The sequence below is a fragment of the Xiphias gladius genome, chromosome 11, assembly GCF_016859285.1.
Source record: "Xiphias gladius isolate SHS-SW01 ecotype Sanya breed wild chromosome 11, ASM1685928v1, whole genome shotgun sequence".
Classification (NCBI taxonomy): domain Eukaryota; kingdom Metazoa; phylum Chordata; class Actinopteri; order Istiophoriformes; family Xiphiidae; genus Xiphias; species Xiphias gladius.
The window spans coordinates 7,418-20,998 of NC_053410.1; the positions used below are offsets into that span (position 1 = coordinate 7,418).

Genomic DNA, 13,581 nt, shown 5'->3' on the forward strand with positions numbered 1-13,581 from the left:
TGTAACCTGTATGTCCAAAAATGATTATTCGGAAGGTTTCTTTTCACTTTCATGTCAAAAAGATAACATATGATGACAATGCTTTGGTGACAAGTATAATTTAGGGTCACTAGCTCAAAAAATAGTGCAAAGGTGTTGCCTCTATCAGTGTGTTTTAGGCACGTGATGTTATATCAGGATTCCTATAGTTTAGTATTGATGGTGCAGTATATTTGAGGGTAGGAGGTATTTGGAAAAAAATTCAACCACAGGAATTAATACATTGCAATAAACCATATTTCCCACATGACTTTGTGTACATTAAGTTCTTTAAAGGAGTTAATTTCCAGGTATTCACACATTATGCTTTTTTTTTCTTCTCTAACACATTTCAGAAGGACATTTATTATTTATTATGTCACATCACTTACAGTGTTGATTAAACCTAAAAAAAAGTTGTGTATATTTGGATCTGTTCCTTGGTTAGGCTACATTATTCTCTGATGATGACTAACTTTTATATTACACAGCACTTTAATGGAGCCATTTTATAGTTTTACATATTTTTACTGTCACTTAAAGACATTAAATATTTTGCTGCTTTTGGTTAATTTCACAAAATATCATTAATGACTTTGTTGGAAATACAAAAATAGTACTTAACCCTAACCCCCCCACACACACACACACACACACACACACACACACACACACACTCTCGAGCCAACCTATACCTTTAAAGTTGTCTTACCTAATCAATGGAAAGACTCCAATACCAAACACTGAGAAACTCAATCTGATCTTCCACACCACTCTTTCTTTTCTTTCTCTTCAGGGACCAATAGCAGGTAGTACGTCCTCCAGCACTCATATTAGCATTTTCTCAAACTAGTCTCTCTGTCTGGGTTCTAGAGTCTTTATGATCATCTTTAGATCAAAAGCCAGCATTGAAAATGTGCCTGGAAAAAGATTTAAAAATAATTGTAGGACAAATATTAATTGTAGTCCCTTGATCTTAAAATTGAAATTTATAATGTGTAATAGTGCTGACATGTTGACTGTATTAAATTATATTCATTACATGGTGTTGGAGTTATTATGGTATAGTGTTGAAGGTGCAATATATTTAAGGTTGGTAGGTAATTAGAAGAATATTTAACCACAGGAATTAATCAATTTTGACAAACATTTCTTCACACAAGACTTTCTGTACATTAACTTCTGTTAAGGAGTTAATTTCCAATTAATTACACATTATGCTTTTTTTGTCCTCCACCACATTTCATAAGTAGATGTTTTACTTTTTATTCACTATGTATTTGATGGCCTGCATTTATAGTTTATAGTATGGTTCTTTGGCAGACTCAGAAATATATCAGATTATTGATGATGTCACATCAATTACACTGTTGATTAAACCTAAATAAAGTTGTGAATATTTGGATCTGTTACTTGTTTTGGCTACATTTTTCTCTGATGATGGCTAACTTTTACATTAGACAGCACTTTAATTGAGTCATTTTATAGTTTAACATATTTTTACTGTTACTTAAAGACATGAAATATTTTCACTGCTTTTGATTAATTTCACAAAATATCATAAGAGACTTTGCTGCAAATACAAAAATAATTCGAAAGACTCCAATACCCAACACTGAGGAACTCCATCTGATCTTCCATATCCCTCTTTCTTCTCTCTCTTCAGGGCCAGATAGCAGGTGGGAAGCCCCCCAGCACCCATATTTGCATGGTCTCAAACTAGTCTGTCTGTCTGGGCTGTAGAGTCTTTATGATCACCTTTAAATCAAAAGCCAGCCTTGAGAATATCCTGCCTTTAGGAGATCAAAGACTGGCTGTATTATTGCAAAGGTATTACTAGAAACATCTAGAATGATGGCCCTAGAGGCTTAAACTAGTAATGATTAATTCAGTACTAATTACACTCATTCATTACTGCTGTTGTATCCCATGAAGCTCATTGCTTCATCATTATCTGACCATCATGTACAGGTTTTGTGCCCTCGAAACACCAGTCATAACTCAGCAGAATCAGCTGACCGTCAAGCGCAATGTCAAGACATGACTAAGCTGAAATCCACACAGACTTGGGACTGATCAAAGTTTAGGTAAACAACATAGCAACCTTGATACTGACCAGACATGAGTTCAGCTCAGTTTGTCTTTAGTTCAGTTATCTGTCTGTTCACCTTTATGTGTCTCTTTGTGTGTTTTAGCAGAAGATAAAAGTCCAGCATCGTTCAGCTCCTCTCTCAGTTTTTTCTGCTTCTTCAGTCGCATTGACAGAAAACCAGAAATATGAAGTTTTACCTGCTACTGCTGCTGCTGCTGCCACTCTGCTCAGGTACACACTCACACATTTAACTCTTTAATCTGAAGGTATGATAACACACACATATATTTTAACTGGTAGTAAATGACAATTTGTGGAATCACTAGCATTGCTACACATTGTCATTTCTCAGTGAAAATATCTTTGTGTGTCTACACTGGCAGACGTATTACCACTGGATCCGACTGATTTAGTTTGAGCCAGGTTGATCAGGTGAGAGTGTTTACGTAGAGGTATTAATGACTTTTAAACTTGTTACAAAGGGACATTAGTTAGTTCATTTCAGGCGGACCATCCACTTACTATTAATCCACATTTAACCATAACAACACTTACTGAAACATATTACACACTCAGTCATCTGACCAGGTGTGATCTGATGAGGTGTGTTTTATGTGTGATCTGACCAAAATGTGTTTGTGTTGCAGCTCAACAGTTTCACATTGAGTGTTATGGTCAGGACTTCCTGATGGTCAACAACCAGCTGCTGCAGTGTTCCAGCAAGGTCCAACAGGCCTGCTACACCAGGGGTGAGTTCCTTACCTGCTCACTCAGGCTCTCCCCCCTCTGAAGGACATGCCCATGCAGGAGTGTCCTTCAGATGTGTCATTCTTTTTGTCTTTGTTTTACATGAAATCACCGAACCAAATTCAAGACTTTAATCCTTTAGTGAGAAACACTAAATGTAAACATAAACTTTGTTTATAAGAAAACTCCAAAGGTGAGTTTTAACTACAACCTAATCTGTTCGTGTTAATGTAAAACTTGAATCATTAAAAATCTGATCTGAAAGTGACACCGAACATCAGATCTGGACATTTAATAAATATTTTCAGCTGTATTCACAGCTGGATCTCTTTGAGAATAGGACAAGGGCTTAAAGACCTTAAAAACCTAACCTAAACCTGTGAGTGTAGAGACTCAGCTGATGTGTTTCCTTTTTGCAGATAACGGAGAAAAGGGCTGCACTACGCTGGATAACTGCTCTCGAGATGGCTGGACTTGCTGCACCAACAACCACTGCAACGCCTGACCAATCACAGCCCCGGAAAACTAACATCATTGAACCACATGATGTTAAATAAAGCTGTGAGGGAGATTTCACAGAATGCAGTGTGGTTTTTGTCTGAGCTCAGTATGTCAACATGAATATTTACAATTTCTAGACTTTGAATTGAAAAGCGTTATCTCTGTGCCCTTAAATAAACTCTGTACCATTTGAGTGTGTGAAATAATGACTAACTGATTTTTAGTTGCAGAACAAAACAGGTGAGTTCACAGTCAGAGATTAAGAACAGGTCAAGATATTTTGGGGGGGGGGTCTTTATTTTCTCTATAAAGTCTCTGTGAACTCTGTGCCGTGACTGCTGAGCCTCCACAATACAGAGGAAAGAATATCTGAGCTGATCAACGCTGATTTATCAGAGTCTCATTCAGATATTAATGTGAGCTGTGAAATTAACCAGCTGCAGAGGGCAGAGCAGCATGTACTTGATCGATCGTTTTGCCTTGACTTTTGCCTCTCAGACTACATGTGGTCTGCTCTACCATATTGTTTAAGGTTGTCTGGATTATGCAACCTGAAAGGAATACCTGCTGACAGTACTCAAGGCTGAAAAACAATTATTGCCCCTACATTTTTCAGATTAAATATTATCCTTCTGTGCACCAAAATGTCCAGACAAATCTCTGAACATTTAGCCCTTATCCCAATTATGTCTATTTCCAGCATGGATCTTATTACCAGGTTGGATGGAACAGAACTAACCTGGTTACTCATTAATTGAGTAGATGAACTGCAGGGTCACAAAACAAACACCATTCATCAGGTTAATGAGATGACAGCGCGGTGAAGATGACAGGTGACCGGCCTGTGTCAGTGAAAGAGAAATAAAATATTCATCAGAGTGTGAGGAACAAATTTGTTTACAATGTAAACAAAATTAAGCAAAAGTGAGAAAAATATAAATTTACAGAAATTTTCATTAAATGCTTTACAGAGAAACATTTATTTTAAAGGTATTTCCTAAATTATTCCGAACAAACACCTTCAATAAAATGATAGCACTAAAGGTTATGCAGAGAAACAGGTATTTTACAGATTTTTCCTAAATTACTGGTAAATGGACTGCACTTACATACCGCTTTTCTATTCTTATAAACAACTCAAAGCGCTTCACACTACTGACCGCATTCACCCATTCACAAACACACTCACACCGATGAATCATCTTTAATAAAGAGTTCACACATGCTTAAAAATTGTAAAATAACAGTTTTATTTTTGAAGCAAAAATAAATATTGTCTAAAATACTATTAAACAAATTAAAATCATCTCAAACTTTTACTTTCAGTGTCTGTGTTTAGATTCAATGTTTAAATATGTCAAGTAATGATAAGCCTGTAGAAGTATCTAAATACAATATATAATTATTAATTTTTTTGTAGAATGAATTACTGTACAAACGTTAAATGAAATACATTTAAAGTTTGAACGACTGTACTGAGTAACATTACAGAAGTTTATGCAAATTACGTAATATAAGATTTAAGATTACTGTGAAATAGCCGCAACTGAAAACACGCTGAAGAAATACAAAATGAATTTATACATTTTCACTGTTTCAATTAAAGTGGGATTTGAAACTTAATTAAAAATCAAGCACACACGACTATTGATTCTAAAAACATTTTTGTATAATGTATTCAGATGTAAATTTACAATATCAACCTTCAGAGTCCCCCAGGATGAATTGAAAAACTACAAATGGCACATCTCCACCAGTCAATCTTGTCTATTAGGGTTACTAACATAATTAGGTCATGATTTCGCTTTTACAAAAAGTGGCGAAAGCAATATATTGTACTGTTGAGCTGAGGGTGTTGTGGGCTGTTGTTTTAGTTTGTATTTTCCACTTCAGTTTTATGCTGTTTTAAACAATATCTCCTGACCCCGGAGGGTTCCATATAGTTCTTATAATAGATGTGGACAAACATTACATTGTCTTTTAATTCAGAATCCTAACTATACAGTGTAATTAGAGAGAGACACATACATAACAGGTTTGGGCCAAAAAATCTCTAACATCTCTCCAAGACAAGCACAAGCCGTATCATATATATCTGCGTAGTTAAAGGAAAAATTTGTAAAACAAACAAAAGTTAATTTTTATAACCTGGGTCTTATTCACATTGATGGACATGACAATGACTTGTCGAGATCTTATTTACTCATACGACTACCAGGCTGATAGTTTTATCATCCATTGGTTGTTTCCACGTTAACTGAGTTTTTATTAAGTCCATTTTAATTCGGCTATCAAATGTGCATATTTTGAAGTTTAAAACAGTGAAAGTTAAAGGTTTTTTTACCCAGAATACATATTACACCGGAAGATAAGAGTGCAGAGCTATTTCCTGGATAAGTTTGTGGGAATGACCAGCCAACCTACATTACTGTTGTGTTACAAATCCTACCAGTCAGCATGATGGAAAAGTCACAGAAAATAGGATTTCATGTTCATGGTATGTTTGAGGAACTACGTGCATTTGCCTCTGCATGGAGTTTTGCATGTTCTGCCTCTGTGTTCACGTATTTTCTCCCACTAAACTGTAACTGTCAATTCTTGGGAAAATAAATGAAATTAACATGTGCCAATGAACTAGCAATAATATGGCAACTAGTGTGCAATGGTATCCATTCCCTATCTTTATGTCAGAATAACATGAATACTCACTGTCCCTGAAGATCTCGTGGCAGGAGACTTTTTATTCCCAAAGGCTCTGGACAATGAGGGGAAAACATATGCACAGAAACACACACACACACATACACACAAACACAAAAACATTAATTAAAGCTGCAAGCAGTTTTGATCGGGCCGTCGCACCGTCAGCTGTGCATTTTTACAACCCTTGGAGACTGCGCAAACAAGTATGAGGTTATTTCCTGCATGGAGTGTGTGGCAGTGGACATGACGTTTTGCACATCTCGTGTTAAATCCTGTGTCCACAATGTGTTGCTAGAGAAAATGGACCAAACAAGCATTATTTTGTTGTAGATCAAGTGTAGACAAGATCGGGAAACTCCTCAGTAAATGCAGTGATGACTGTCACACAAAACTTACCACAGGGGCTGGCTCAAGCATGACTTGAACCCCCCCTGTAGCCAGTAGGTGGCAAAATTACTATGATTCACTATTGGCCTGTAAATGTCTTCAGGCTAAGACTCTGCTCAAACATGAAATTTGATCTGATGATGTGGATTCAAGTTACATCAGTTTCTGTTTTCATGTCAAAACATGAAAATTCACTGTATCGCCAGGGAAACGGCGTTCAAAGAAAACTCACAGACTTAAAAATAAAGCATCATCAAGGCCTTAAAGCTCTTCTGACCCTAATCCTAAATATTGCCTTACAGTCATTACATACATGGCCATGCAAGCTCCCAAATAAAATAGCTTTTGCATTGGTTAGTTATTACTCAAAAATCTTTGAGTTGTCATCTGAAACATGGGCAAAGAATGAGGAACTGGGCAATTAGTGGCGAGGGGCACGATGAGTGGAATTAAAGGCTGGCTGGCGGCAACATACCAGACGAATTGATAACTGAGCGGGAGACTTCAATTCTTTTATTAGTGTTTCCTGAAACGAGTGTGCGTGACAGTTTTCATTATTTTCAAGATTATAAAACAAAAGAGCTTAGCTCCATAGTGCCACGAGGAGCAGGCTATTACTCATCTTTAATAGAGGAAAATTTTTAAAAAAACCCTAGGTTTCTTTTCAGCACTGGAGCCAGGCTGACTAAGTCATAGCTCCATTGATCCATGATAACTTCATGAGCTTCTTTAATGATAAAATTCAAACTGTTAGAGACAAAATTCACTGACTCCTGCCCTCAACCAGCACCGATTTATCTTGAAACACAGGAACTTTAGAAACAGCTGTAAAACCTGATATATACTTAGACAGTTTTTCTCCCATCTACCTTCACCAACTAACTTCAATAATGTCCACATCTAAACCATCAACCTGTCTCTTAGACCCCATCCCAACTAGGCTGCTTAAGGAAGTTTTGCCCTTAGTAAGCACCTCTTTAGTAGATATAATCAATATGTCTTTATGAACAGGCTATGTACTGCAGTCCTTTAAAACAGCTGTGATTAAACCTCTGATTAAAAAGCCTACTTTTGATCCAGATGTTTTAGCCAACTATAGTTTCATATCTAACCTTCCCTTTCTCTCCAAGATCCTTGAGAAAGCTGTCGCCAACAATTTGTGTGACTTTTTGCATAATAATAGTTTATTTGAGAATTTTCAGTCAGGATTTAGAGTGCATCATAGCCAGCACTGGTGAAAGTTACAAATTATCTTCTAATCGCATCAAACAAAGGACTTGTCTCTGTCTTGTTAGATCTTAGTGCTGCATTGGATACCATGGACCATCATATTCTATTACAGAGACTGGAACACTTAATTGGCATAAAAGGAACCGCTCCAAGCTGGTTTAGGTCCTATTTATCAGATCGATTGCAGTTTGTGTATGTTAATGATAAATCCTCCATATACTCAAAAATTACACACAGAGTTCCACAAGGTTCTGTGCTTGGACCAGTTCTATTCACCTTATATATGCTTCCTTTACGCAATATTATTAGGAAACACTCCATAAACTTCCATTGTTATGCAAATGATACCCAACTGTACTTGTCAATGAAGCCTGATGAAACCAATCAGTTAGTTAAACTTCAAGCATGCCTTAAGGACATAAGACCTGGATGACCAGCAACTTTCTGCTGTCAAACTCAGACAAAACTGAAGTTATTGTACTTGGCAACACCTCAGAAACACATTATCTAATGATATAGTTACTCTAGATGGCTTTGCCCTGAACTCCAGCACCACTTTTAGGAATCTCGGAGTTCAAACTTCAAGCTCTGCCTTTTTTCACCTACGTAACATTGCAAAAATCAGGCACATCCTGTCTCAAAAAGATGCAGAAAAACTACTTCATGCTTTTGTTACTTCTAGGCTGGATTATTGCAACTCCATATTTTCAGGCTGTCCCAACAAATCTTCACATATTCTCCAGCTGATCCAGAACACTGCAGCACCAGTACTGACAGGAACTGGGAAAAGAGATCATATTTCTCCTGTGTTAGCTTCTCTGCATTGGCTCCCTGTAAAATACAAAATAGAATTTAAAATCCTCCTCCTCACCTACAAAGCCCTTAATGGTCAGACACCATCATATCGTAAACAGCTCATAGTACCCTCTAACCCCAGGAGAACAATGCGCTCCCAGAACGCAGGCTTACTTGTGGTTCCTAGTCTCCAGAAGTAGAATGGGAGGCAGAGTCTTCAGTTATCAGACTCCTTTACTGTGAACCAGTTTGGGTCCAGGAGGCAGACACCCTCTCCAGGTTTAAGAGTAGGCTTAAAACCTTCCTTTTTGATAAAGCTTATAGTTAGGGCTGGCTCAAGCATGACTTGAACCCCCCTGTAGCTATGCTGCTATAGGCCTAGACTGCCGGGGGACTTCCCATGATGCACCAAGCTCCTCTTCTCCATCTGTACGCACTCATATGGCATCAATGCTCGTTACTAACTTGGCTTCTTCTCTCTCCCGTAGTTTTGTTCTTCCTCGTCTCTCTCCTCTCTCGTCCTGTCGCTTTCTGCAGGTGTTTCTGCCTCTGGAGCTGCAGAGTCTGGATCTGTGACTGCAAACCACCAACTGCCCCCATGATCCTGCTCAACACCCACTGCTTCAATTATTATGATTATTTTTACTAATATTATATTTATTTTATTTAGTTTATTAGTATTTTTATTCACCTGATTCTTATAATTATTAGTTTTATTATTAGTCTCATTATTATTATACATCTTTATGTGGAACTTGTACTGTGCTATGTTCTTTTTCCTCCCTCCTGCCCCCATCTCTCTTTCTCCCGCTCTCTCTCTACCGAGCCGGTTCAGAGAAAGGCTACCAACCATGAGCCGAGTTCTGTTTAAGGTTTCTACCTGTTAAATGGGAGTTTTTCCTTGCCGCTGTCAACAAGTGGTTGCTCGTTGGGGAATGTTGGGTCTCTGTAAACATAACTTTGAAGAGTCCGGTCTAGACCTAGTCTATATGAAAAGAGCCCCGAGAAAAACTCTGTTATGAGTTGGGTCTATATAAATAAAACTGAATTAAATTGAAATTTTCTCAGTTATTTTACTCCTTCCAAAGCTCCTTTACTTCTACTACATTGAAATATGTGCTAATATCGCTAACGCGCTAATGCGCTATTCGCGATTAGCATCTCACTTTAACATACTAAATCTTTATGAAGCAGTAAAGAAGTACACACAGAGACGCATTTACCTCCTGCAGGTTGCAATATATCCGTTACCCGTTGGTAAAACTCTGTAATAGACATGCTTCATCTCCAGCATCTTTTACATCTTTCTCATCACTGGTCTGTTTTCTCTCTCAATACACTGTTTCACTATACGAGGTCGTCCTTTACACCCCGCCCCTCTACCTTTCCGATTGGGTTGAGCGGGTGTTAACAACCAACGCATTGAACAAAATATCAAGATGGACAATTTTATGACCTCCGGGATTAGGGTGTGAGCTAACCAATATGTGTATCGATAAACAAACAATTTGAATTTCAGTGAACTTGATCACAATGATAGAGACTTGTTTATCCGCCTATAGCATTATTAAATCCACTATGATCTGTATTAAACACTCTAGTTGACTGGTTTTAATGTACTACGTTTTAAACATTTAAAATTATTTATTCGTTTCTATTTATTTACATATTTATTTGTCTAAAATTATTTTTTTTTTATACTGTGCTACAAAATAAAAAGACAAAATATAGGTTTTGTGTTAGATTACAGAAACTAACCGGTAAGATGTTTTCTTGGCTGATATCGCAAATGTTTTTGTAGGACATAATTTCACTTTGAGGTGACCAAACAGATTCCATTTTTGTTCTAGGTTGACATCCCACAACTCAAATTCGCTCATAATAAGAATTTGGCAGGTAGATGTAAAATAATCCAGATAATAATCCAGGTAACAGTCATGACTAGTGGACCGACCATGTAGTAGGGCGGATGCCCCAGCGACCCTACACCCACTCAAACAGACATATTTCCACTTGACCAGTGAGAGGCGCGCACAGCTGTCGTTGGCCAGTTTCCTGGTTGACAGTCACTTTAACCAATCATGCTCAAAGCAATACCGCGAGACAGTCTATAGCTAATTCTTGCATCGTGGTAACAGCAACATCTATAGGTTTACACACACACACACACACACAGTACAGTATACGATATTGTTATGGACATTGAATTTAATATTACTGGCTGTTTTGTTGGGGCCTATTACACCTTGAATTGTTAATCTTTGCAGCCACAAATAAAAATGTTAGCAACCACCTAGAAAAAGTAATCACCATATGAAGAAATAAGTTTTGCATTATGTTTGATGTAATGAAAGAAGTTTGCTGAATTTTCATTAAAAGTTACTGAGTTTGAATGTCAAAGTACACATAAATATGAAACTAATAAGATTTACCTTACATATTACAAAGAAAAACATTGAATTGTTAGTATGGACATAAATCTTTATATAAGGACCTACATATTTAATTACAGATAATTATTGTCATTTTACATACAATTGTATGTTATTTGAGAAAGCAGCAAAAAATGCTGTATAAATACTTTAGTAATTTTTCTGGGAAAAAAATGAGAAATAAATATAATCTGTCATTACTAGCATAATACTTTAAATAACCCTTGTGTTGTTAATTTATAGATATCTGTTATTTTACAGAGTTTTGCATACAATTATTTTTGCATACAGAAACTATTGTAAAAAATGTAGTTATCTTCCATAAAATTTGAATTTTTTTACAGATTATATCAATCAACCAACTCTATTTATAGATTTATTACAAACTGGGAAATGAAGATTTTTTTTGATTTGAACAATTCTGACAGACATCTGATTCTGAGATCATCAGCACTGCAAAATATATTTTAGTGTAGTGTCCAAGTACTGCTGAGTACAAACCATCATCTCCAGTATTGTTGGAGTGTTGCAATTGTTGATGAGCTGATTTTACCTTTATTAACTGGCTGCTATCAAAATATGGATTAAAAGATAATTATGTGAGTATTTTTCCAAAACCCTCAGTGACTCAGGAGTCCTCACATTAACTTCAGAATATCAGATCAAATCATGTCAACAGCCTGACGACTGACCAATCACATCACTGAAAAAACTGTCGTCATGACTACAGGATGCTGACAGGGACAAAGGATTGTACAATAAAATGACAAATGATAAAGATAAACAAATATTTTGTTGAATCATCATCACAATCAGTTCATCCCTAAATAAAAATATGACGATTAAGCTGCATTTCACCTCAAACAGTATTGTTGCTTCATGTCTCATTCTGTAATCTGAATCTATAGATCTGAATCTACTGAAACGTGATGCTGTTCATTAATGGGAAGTTCAATAATAATGTACACCTAAAGGCTGGAGTCGGTACTGCAGACTGAGCTGAACTGAACTGAAACATGTTTTAGGTTAGTTCAATCAACTCTGAGTTAAGTGCATGCGTGTCAACTGTAAAGAGCCATCATCAGTGGAGCTCTGATACTACAATTAACCATGGCAACTGTCTTACTCCACTACACTTGCCATAAGCTCGAATACGTGCTTATATGTGCTTATGTGTACACACACAAACTCACACACACACATATATATATATATATATATATACCTTTTTGGGTTTTCATTTCTCCCAACTTCCACTGATGGTGTTATCTGCTTTGTTGAGCCTCCTGCCACAAAAGTTTGCCTGGCAGTTGGAAGCACTCAATACTCCAGAGATTAAGCTAAATATAAGTTTAAAGTATATTGAAACAAAATGCTATTCTTCATCAGAGGATAATGATGATGACATGTTGTCTGCTGCCACAGACAGGGATCCAGAGAGGCCTACATAGGTATACATCTTAATATTATGTATGGTAGCTACTGATGGTTCTCTCCCCATTTAATTTTTTTTACATTCTTGTGTGGAATTTTGAGATGGAAATGAATACTACAATGAAGTGACGAGAATAAATGATCAATGGAAAAAAAACTTTCCACATTCTTATCCTTTTTAACAGAGCACAGCTGGGCATTACCAAGAGGAGGGTCCATCAACCTCCACACCACAGATTAACAAAGTGAGATGTTCAGTAATTGCCAAATTAATTCTGCATGTTGAACTGTAGAATGACATCCTTATGTTTTCCTAATTAGAAGTAAAGCAGTTGTACAAAATGCATCTCATAAAAAAGATGGCAAAAACTGACCAAGAAATGGTGTAAATGGGGCGGCAGTCTAGAAAGGCAGATCTTAAAATTGAATTACTGGAACAGCAGTTAGAGGTGGGTGCATGGTCACAGGTGAATTTTGTTAATTCTTAGATCAATATGAAAATAATAATTGTTGCATTTTTGTAGGGAATAAAGAAGACCAAATAAAATGGGAATTATTTTTCTTTATTTGACTGCTGGGGATGGTGTTAGCTTTATCTGTTAAGTGATTCTGGAAAATTATGTCTCAGAGAGCTCTTTAATTCTGTACATCTGCAGGGTGGATGGGATGGCCTTCCTCAGGGTTGTCAATTTGTATGACAGGCCGTTGCTCTCCTCTAAATGTGGCAATATTATGGCACTCTCTGGAGTCACCCTGAGTCTACATAGGCACTGGAACTGGGCTTTTAGCATGCCCTACACCAATGATCCCACCTCCACCTCATAATCCCACCCCTACACCAATGATCCCACCTCCACCTCATAATCCCACCCCTACACCAATGATCCCACCTCCACCTCATAATCCCACCCCTACACCAATGATCCCACCTCCACCTCATAATCCCACCCCTACACCAATGATCCCACCTCCACCTCATAATCCCACCCCTACACCAATGATCCCACCTCCACCTCATAATCCCACCCCTACACCAATGATCCCACCTCCACCTCATAATCCCACCCCTACACCAATGATCCCACCTCCACCTCATAATCCCACCCCTACACCAATGATCCCACCTCCACCTCATAATCCCACCCCTACACCAATGATCCCACCTCCACCTCATAATCCCACCCCTACACCAATGATCCCACCTCCACCTCATAATCCCACCCCTACACCAATGATCCCACC

At 37.4% G+C, this 13,581-nt stretch overlaps 1 protein-coding gene across 3 annotated transcripts; it reads left to right on the plus strand.

Moving 5' to 3' along the window:
* The first annotated feature begins 2,024 nt into the window (after positions 1–2,024).
* wu:fj16a03 (uncharacterized protein LOC335475 homolog) lies at positions 2,025–4,650 on the plus strand. 3 transcript variants are annotated; one of them, XM_040139610.1, is made up of 4 exons: positions 2,025–2,105; positions 2,214–2,341; positions 2,758–2,859; positions 3,277–4,650. In XM_040139610.1, the coding sequence occupies exons 2-4, from the start codon at positions 2,296–2,298 to the stop codon at positions 3,360–3,362; spliced, it is 234 nt and encodes a 77-aa protein (XP_039995544.1). In that variant the 5' UTR covers positions 2,025–2,105; positions 2,214–2,295; the 3' UTR covers positions 3,363–4,650. The 3 variants fall into 3 exon arrangements, with proteins under 3 accessions (XP_039995544.1, XP_039995545.1, XP_039995543.1); XM_040139611.1 differs by having other exon boundaries at positions 2,042–2,105; positions 2,217–2,341; XM_040139609.1 differs by lacking the exon at positions 2,025–2,105 and having other exon boundaries at positions 2,186–2,341.
* Positions 4,651–13,581: the final 8,931 nt, after the last annotated feature.

Bases quoted from the DNA above. Each gene is read 5' to 3' on its own strand.
- wu:fj16a03 (XM_040139610.1), top strand. From the start codon at position 2,296: ATGAAGTTTTACCTGCTACTGCTGCTGCTGCTGCCACTCTGCTCAG. The intron at 2,342-2,757 runs GTACACACTCAC...TTTGTGTTGCAG, and splicing joins GCTGCTGCCACTCTGCTCAG to CTCAACAGTTTCACATTGAG. The intron at 2,860-3,276 runs GTGAGTTCCTTA...TCCTTTTTGCAG, and splicing joins ACAGGCCTGCTACACCAGGG to ATAACGGAGAAAAGGGCTGC.